This window comes from Megalops cyprinoides, chromosome 4 (genome assembly GCF_013368585.1).
Source record: "Megalops cyprinoides isolate fMegCyp1 chromosome 4, fMegCyp1.pri, whole genome shotgun sequence".
NCBI lineage: Eukaryota > Metazoa > Chordata > Actinopteri > Elopiformes > Megalopidae > Megalops > Megalops cyprinoides.
The window spans coordinates 27,276,401-27,285,000 of NC_050586.1; the positions used below are offsets into that span (position 1 = coordinate 27,276,401).

At 46.2% G+C, this 8,600-nt stretch overlaps 1 protein-coding gene across 3 annotated transcripts in view; it reads right to left on the minus strand.

Moving 5' to 3' along the window:
- Positions 1-758: 758 nt before the first annotated feature.
- Positions 759-8,600, minus strand: part of nim1k (NIM1 serine/threonine protein kinase) — a 16,206-nt gene continuing 8,364 nt past the window's right edge. For all 3 annotated transcript variants that reach the window (XM_036527301.1, XM_036527299.1, XM_036527300.1), the window contains exons 3-7: positions 7,150-7,215; positions 5,978-6,713; positions 4,756-5,295; positions 3,045-3,313; positions 759-1,510 (exon numbers count right to left, since the gene is read on the minus strand). In XM_036527301.1, the coding sequence (XP_036383194.1) occupies positions 761-1,510; positions 3,045-3,313; positions 4,756-5,242 (1,506 nt within the window). In that variant the 5' untranslated portion in view covers positions 5,243-5,295; positions 5,978-6,713; positions 7,150-7,215 and the 3' untranslated portion in view covers positions 759-760. The remainder of the gene's footprint in view (positions 1,511-3,044; positions 3,314-4,755; positions 5,296-5,977; positions 6,714-7,149; positions 7,216-8,600) is intronic.

Sequence of the window (8,600 nt, forward strand, 5' to 3'; positions counted from 1 at the left end):
TGAGACCGTGATGGACAGTTTCAATGCCTCAATGCTCTGGTGAATGCGTTAGAATTGGCAACCGTCCTCTGTAAAGTACAGAACGAACCACCTATTTATCCACTGGAGACGAATAATCCAATAGATAAAATGTATACGTTTTGGAATTACATTTTTAAAAATTTACTGCAGAAACAAAAGCTCCCTTTCAGACTCACAGAGTTCAGTGGATGAGGATTAGTTCAACTCAGTTTCTTTAAAAACTGCCTAGTGACGTTATATCTCGTCTATGGTCCATAGTGCGAGGCTTTGCCTTTTCTTCTGAACATGATATCAGTTCATATTCCGTGCAATATCTCAGATCATCTCATCAGTTCTTTATTTCTTTCACAATGTACACATCAGCTGCAGCAACAAGGTCAAAGTAGATTTAATATTTTGATATTTTATTACTTCAACAATGAAGATTAGGACACACATCATCATCTGAGTAGTCTTGTACTGAAGTCCACAAAAACGCAATGTAAAAAGTGCTCCTCCCCCCGAAAGGTGTTCATATCACCATGAGAGTTCATCAAAAGCAGTAATAAATAATTTTTGCATTTTTTTCTTTTACTAACAAACAAGAACAATATGTACAGCAGACCATGGAGAGAAATCACTCTTTAATCTGAAGCGTGAAGTTTCCTTCCTTGTTCTCATAGAGAGAGATAAATAAAGCTTTTTCAAAAAAAAAAAAAAAACTTCTAAAAACCACCCTGATATGGGTGGCGGTGGGTGGTTACAGGATGGTGCAGAGTTTGGAGGTGTGGCGCAGGCTTCGGTAGGCCCGTAGCCGGTCCTTCTTGGGATCTACAACGGCCTGCGTGACCACAGGCATGCTCTCCATGGCCCGGCGCTTGTGGGCGCGGTGGAGGAGGATGCGGTAGACCCCGGTGATGGAGCTGCGGCAGTCCTTGCCCTGGTTGTTGCGGATGTGCTCGGCCGTGATGCCCAGTGCCTCCAGGGCGGTCTTCACCTCCACCTCGTCCTCGTCCAGCTCGCCTGGCTCCGCCTCCGCCAGGTAGAGCGGGTCCAGGCGGAAGGGCTCCATGGCCCGAGGGAACTCCACGGGCAGCAGCCACTCGCAGCCCATCATCTGGTCCAGGGTGCAGCGGTCGGCGGGCACCGGCTGCAGGATGCCGCGGATCAGCCGCTGGCACGGCTCAGGCACGAATGGTGGCACCACGTAGGTGCCCTCCAGGATGCAGCGTTTCAGCTTGGCCACCGTGTCGGCACGGAATGGCATGGTGCCCGTCACCATGAAGAACAGCATGATGCCTAGCGCCCAGATGTCCACGTAGGCCCCCACGTAGTGCTCGTCCCGGAAGAGCTCCGGTGCTGCGTAGGGGGGCGAGCCGCAGAAGGTGTTGAGGGTCTCGTCCCGGCGGCTGACGGTGCTGAAGCCAAAATCACCCACCTTCACACAGGTGCTGCAGGTGTAGAACACGTTCTCCGCCTTCAGGTCCCGGTGGATGATGCTGTTGTCATGCTGTGAGAGGGGGTGCAGATTGAAACCTTGTTAAAATTCCTCCTTTCAAAGTTTACACACAGTCATACTTTTCCCATGTTAACTTCGAACAGGAGACTCTCTTTACTAATAAAATCATTTTATACTGGTATTGTAGTTGTGATCCTCTTAACCTACAAGCATTTATTATGGTAGAGTACAGTATTAGTGTATTTCCCCATTCACAAGGAGCTCTCCATGAATAATTGAATATTAGTGATATACATGAAGTTACTGGAGCCATAGAAGGCGAACAAATCCCTATCATGACAGCATGTATTTTAGGGAGAACTGAGTGAAGTCAGATTTGAAAATCACAATTTGAATTGTGACAATCTCTGATCATTTCATTGCCATTACAGGTAAAATGCATTACTGGCAGTGTATTTTCTGCAACACAAACTGACTAAACAAAACAACATCTATAAAATTTCACATCATACTTTTCATGGTGCTTTCACAGTGAGTTGCTAAAAAGTGCCTAGTGTATGCAGGTAACATTTCACATTTTATCATATACTGTACTCTTTCTTGGTCATCAATTCAACTAAAAGTTGAGCAAGTAATTGCGTAGTTGTAGGGGTGAAATGTGATTCAGGCCACATTAATTGAGGCCTTGCTCTTTTCCCACCCTTACGTCACTGCTCTGTGCGACATCTGACGCAGTGCCAACCTAGACGAGGGCTAAACGGGGATAAATCCCAAGTGCTCATGGGATTTTATATCGAAGCGCTGAATGACCAGCACACTCGGCAAAGATTAAGAACCAGCAGCCATGCTGATTGAATGGCCAATCTGCATTATTAATCGCCTTATTTCTTCGGGAGGCGTGGGCCAGGTCACATCGAGGCAGCCAAGTCTCCACTAATTCTAATTGCTTTCCTATGACCTACATTGTGGAAGCCATCCAAGCCCTGGAGGCTTACTTCCCAGAAAAGGCAATCACTGGCCTGCTTCCCCAAAGGCTTGCAGAAACTCTTACAGCCTCATTTAGGAAGTTTCATTAGAGTTTTTAATATTGGAATTTCAAGCTATTTCAAGTATAAATTTGCCATGTTGCTTAGGACAGGTGTGGATACTTAGGGGTGAATGGATGATTAGATCTACCGCAGCATCCTGGAACTGTGGCAAAACCATGCAAAGAACACAGGCCACCACCCACTTCGACAAGAACTGATGAGATTCTGCCTTGTTTAGTTTCTAAACCCAGCCAAACCCTGTAGTTACTTTCAGGCCAACTCCAAACGAAACTGGGTATGACTGATACCAAGATACAGAAGATCAGATCAGATCAATTCACATACTCCTGGTCCATCTGCAGTGTTGCAAGATGTAAATGATCAAACACACCCCTGGACTTGGACAACATCCGTCTTTAATTCTGACTCGCACGTAAACAGAGGCCTTATTTTTCAACCCGACTCTAAATGTGACTGGGCTGGTTGCATAAAATGTTGTCCATCAGGACGGAGCCATGACATTGAAGGACAGGAGGTCGAGGGGGAAGGGAACTGACCATGTGCTTGACAGCAGAGAGGATCTGAGAGAAAACGATCTTGCTGTCAATATCGGACAGCTTGCCCTCGGTGGTGATTTTGGTGTAGAGCTCCCCTCCCCCGGCGTACTCCATCACCAGATGCAAGCGGGACAGCGTCTCCACCACCTCGTACAGACGGATGATGTTAGGGTGGTGCAGGCGCTCCATGCTGGAGATCTCCCTGGAGAGCAGCCGCTGGGTCTTCTGGTCCAGCTTGGTCTTATCCAGGATCTTAATCGCCACTTTGTCTGTGGGCGGGGAAAGGGGACAGGCACACAGGACAGGATTTAGTGAAATAAATCAGAAGGATCTCCTTCTGGCTTTCACTCTGAAGCTAAAAGTGAATGCTTTTGGCCTGGGTGGATGACGATGACCGACTAGAAAGGAGAACTGAGCTCTCAACCACAGGGTGACTAGGTAAAGCTCCAAATGGGGCAGCTGTTGTATCCTGAAGCAATTTACTTAAGTGATTAGCACCTTCTGTTTTTCATTTTTATACCTTATTATTAATTTTACATTATTACACTGTGCTTTAACAAATAAAAAGTTATTGATTGTAAAAATTACATGAAAAATGGATAACAGTACCTGCATAATAATAATAATAATAATAATAATAATAACAATAATAAGCATGTTCCTGTTTTGTCTCAGCTTCTAGTTGTTTACCATTATGTAATAATTTGGGTGGGTAGTCCCCTCACCTGGTGTTCCAGGTGCAAATGGCTTGCTAATTGAAAGGTGAGTCAGAATCTCCAGGTACATGGGCTTGCCCATCGCTGGAAAAAGTGAACACTGACAAGACTGGAGCTGCGCATAGTCCTCTAGAGAAAGGAGTTGAGAGAAATGCCTCTTTCTGTTTTCACCTGCTTAAAAATTTAATCTCTAGATATGTTGATGCATTTTATAGCCCACAGCAGTGCAAGTCTGCTACATATCCATCCCATCAGGGTTCCCAAAAATGCTGTATTTTCACCCAATACCAAACATTCTGCTTCTTTTTTTATCTCAAAAACCAGCCAAATGTCTGTTTTAAATGTATACATAATATTCCATAAAGTGAGTCACATTAACCCCAATCCTGGAGCAGTATTAAGAGGAGACAGAGGGATACTTCCACATTGGGTGTCAGACTAAAGTGCTGAATTACAGTCTCTTTTCACTTTTCGTCTCCTCTTTCCATGACAGTGTCAGGATGGCTGCACCTTTTGCTCACTTCCGCAGCACTGCTGATGCACTTTCCCTGAGCTGGCGGTAATCTAGCCGTCTCCAAAGACACATGAAACCTCTAATGTACCCATGTCTTTCCAGGGCAGAGTCCCATGTCACCTTCACCCTGCCCATTAGTAGCAGATTACCTCATGAAAATGCTTTGTTGATATCATAGCAAAAAATAATGCCAGAAAATAGAAGCCATTCAATGAACGATTAGAACTGAAGGATGCAAAGTGTGGAATGTTGCGGTGTGGTGAATCTTCCTGATTTTTAGTGTTCTCATTATATTCATCAATCTCATGACTGTTTATGAATTTTGATATTCAACTGCGACTTTATTGGTAGCATCTTAAATGAAGAACACTTCCATCAACCTGCCAAAAATTCAAATTGCTCTCTTTTCTGGCCGTGATGCAACCTTTGTTCCTCGTTTGATTGAAGGTTATTTTTGCTGTTGACGAGCAATGATGGGTACCTCTAGTGAGGGCGTGAACGCCCAGCTTGACATGGGAGAAGTTGCCACACCCGATCTCGCCCCGGATCTTGTAGAAGCCGATGCGGCGGCCGACTGTCAGCTCGCGGACCATCTTCTCGTCCTGGCACATGTCCAAGTTGAGCTTCTCCAGCGGCGTGAGCCGGCGCGGGGCCACACCCTCGTCATCGGTGCAGATGTCGGAGCTGTCCTGCCGGCTCCAGCGAGCATAACGCTGGCTGCCGGGGGCAGGGCCCTCATTCCCCAAGGCAGGCCCCACGTTCTCGAGGGCGGGCCTCACGTTGTCCAGGACGGGACCCACACTATCGAGGGTGGGACTAATGTTTTCCAGGACGGGCCCCACGCTATCAAGGGCAGGCCCTACGCTCTCAAGAGTGGCCCCCGTGTTTTCCAGAACGGGCCCCACATTTTCTGGGGCAGGCCCCACATCCCTGTGAGCGGTGCCCCCGCTCGGATACACGGCTGTCATCTCGCTGAGGGGCGCAGGGGGCTTAGCTCATGGCATCTGTGATTGGGGGCTACCTAAAGGACACATACACATATTTATATACACTTATATATAGGCCAGAAATCAGAAATAAGGTTCTCCACCTACACAGCTGGACACCAAGCAGTTATCTCAGTTGCCTCAGTTATCTTCCAGTATAATAGACAGTAATTAACAAACCAAACCTTCAATGCCTATTCCAAAACAATGCCAATTTACAAAAGGGCCCAAGAGTACAGTTAATCCAGCTTTTTTTGTGTAAGTCACTCTATGTAAGGACATTAGTCATATAACTAAATGTAATATATGTGCAACAAATACAACACCAGTTATAACTATAACAGATGCATAATGCATAGTCAACAATCAATTATTATTCAGCTTTGTTCCAGAAGTGAGCACACAGCCAGCTCCAGCCAATATGCAACACTCAAACCACAAGATTCCTTTTACCCCCAGAGAGAAGTTATCAGTGATCTGGTAATTATGCATAATGATTACATGGTTCATCAGACAGGACTTCTCTACAGACATAAAGCATGTACTCTGAAAACAGGAGAAGACACCAGACACGTCTGTGCACACAGGAACTTCAGATTAAAGCATGTGCCAAGTATCTGCAAACTTTACAGACAAAGCTATAGAAATGGCCTGGCGAAACGTCCTCCATCATACAATGAACCGTTTCCTTCAGAGCCAATAAATAGCTGGTCTCACCTTCTTTCGTTTCTGCCATACAGGACTGCATCCTTCTGGAAGTCCACTTTGATTCAGAAAAGAACCAAAGCTCTGCCAGCATCTCAGGATCCAAATTGGGCTCTTTTTTGGCAACGGTGGGGATTGGTGCTGTGACTGGTTTTCCGTCTGAACCAATGAAGGCCAAGAGTAGACGAAGTTGCTTAACCAAACAAACGAGCCCGTCTCCTCGACGACTGAATTCAGATGGCTTTTCTTTGCCTCCTGATAACAAGACTGTTGCTGTTTATGTCCATTCTAAATCCATTGCTTTGTAAATACTGTATTATTATGGACATGCCAAGAAAACACATTTGAATTTGAATTTATGTCCAGGATGAAGCTGGATGCGAAGGATGGAGCAAACACACTGGAACAGTCAGAGAAGGTTGTTGCTCTTCCAGGACAAAGCAGGAATGACTTTGTTGTCTTCTTGCCCACGCTTTGTGTCTCATGTACTTGCTCCAAGTTGAACCCGTGGCCAGACCCCACCTCTTCGTTCCCACAGAAAACCTGACTGAGAGTACTACACTGAACAGCAGGTCGTTTCAGTCTTTCTCTCCCTCTCTCTCTCTCACTCACTCACTCTTCCAGGGGACTCCCTGCTGTTAAGATTAACAGTCTATGACTGCAGATCCTAATCCCTGCCTTATTTAGAGCTCCCGAAACTGAAGATGCACTCTCCTGAGTCTTGAGTGGAACATCCACTATATTGTACCTACAAGAGAAACAGAGGAACACAGAGACAGAGATCAGACAATACTCCTGTAAAATGATGCTCAGGACACACTGGGTGGAGACAGGAGCTAGTGATGCGAAAGCTCTGCCACGCCCAGTTAGCAATTAACTCACCTCTCACCTGCTATAACATGCTATCACAGGAAAGGCAGGACACGTGTCAAGGTAGTTGGGTTTTTTTGTGCTCTGTTCGTACATACAGCAATGCTCTCCTAAACTGGGTTTGTGTGTGTGTTTATGTGTTTCAGGAGGTGATCAATGAAGTAGCCAAGGAAAGGGAATAGAAAGAAGATGAGATCACATGACCCAAGCTGATTCCAGCAACTCTCTGACTGGAGAGGAGAGGGAGATAGAGAGAGAGGCAGAGAGGTAGAGAGGGAGAGAGATAAACAGAGAGAATCTCCTTTATTACACACCTGGTAAAAACAGGATCTGTGTGCTGTAGACTCAGAACAGACTCACGATGCACTGGCTCAAATGACCTGGTGAGAAAAAAAGAAAAAAAAACACCATAAATGCAAGAGTGACAACTTAGATGAGTCAAGGAGCAAGCGTGTTGTCAAGGAACCATGACAACAGAGATTCTTACACGACCCAGAGTCTCCTGGCACAGGCAGAGAAGCTTCCAAAGCATGCGTTGGCTGTCGCCGGGGGCGACGGCAGCAGGCGTGTCCCTACTGGCCCCTGCAGTGATCTCACAGTGGCACATCAAGCTTCCCTCACTGTGCTCCCCAACAGCCGGGGACATGGCCTGAGCTGGCAGCTGCTTCAGGTGGATGGTCTGACAGTGTGTCAAAACACCCGATTAAGAACCCAGGAGGGGTTTTTTTACCCACTGGACAACAGAAAAAAAGTCTGAGTCCTGTAAACTGAGCCAGCTTGCACACTTGCAAAGGGCATCATATTGAAACACGCAGGAAGCCTTAACATTAATAGTTACAAGGAGGCTATTTGTTCACTTTAACCGAGAACTACACCCTCCGGAACATTTTTACTCGTTCACTCACACTCTTTCACTGGCATTCATTCATTCACCTGCTAACTCAGCCACTCACTGCCATTCATTCACAGCAGGTCAGGCCTCCCTCATTCTCAGGACTAACTCCTTCTCATCCAGAAGCAGAAGGTTAGTTCTGTGGTCCAGAGCTGTGCCAGACTCTGTTACCAGCACTAACCACAGGCAGAACTGTTACACGAGGCTGGCGTGCGTGTTCACCTGCTCTTTCATCACGGATACACTGTCTGTCCCAGTGACAAACACTATGGCAGATATTAAAGTTCTGAGAGACTACTTTTTATCCAGAAACTAAAGCTCTCACAGACAGTAGTGTCATCACAGACACACTATCACTCAAACACAGTACTGCCATCACAGGTACATCATCTCTAACAGAAAGTACTGCTATCACAGGTAGTCCCTCACTTTCCCTCTCCCCACTCTGCTCTTTTTCTCTCTGCCTCTTCTCTCCCTTCAATTTTTCAATTCAAAATTCTTCATTGGCAAGGTGCTCTTATTCTGTACATACACTGCTGCACATGTTTATCATGTAGGTGAGTAGGTGGATGAATTTATGATAAAATAAAATAAAAAGGACACATAAGACGCCTCTCTCCATCACACCCCCACCCCCACCCCCCACGACCACCAACACCAAACCTGGCTCCTCTGCCAAACACCCTACTGATGGAGTCCAGGCTGAGGAAATCAAAGAGACAGTCCTCATGAATACCTCATCTCCTCGGCCTTCAAACGGTGTGGCGTGCATCTGTGTCCAAGGGAAGGATGAATATCCTGCCATTGATCTCTGGGGTTAAAAGGGCTAATCAGGAAGAACTGGGATGAGAGGGGGGTGTGCAGGTTTACACC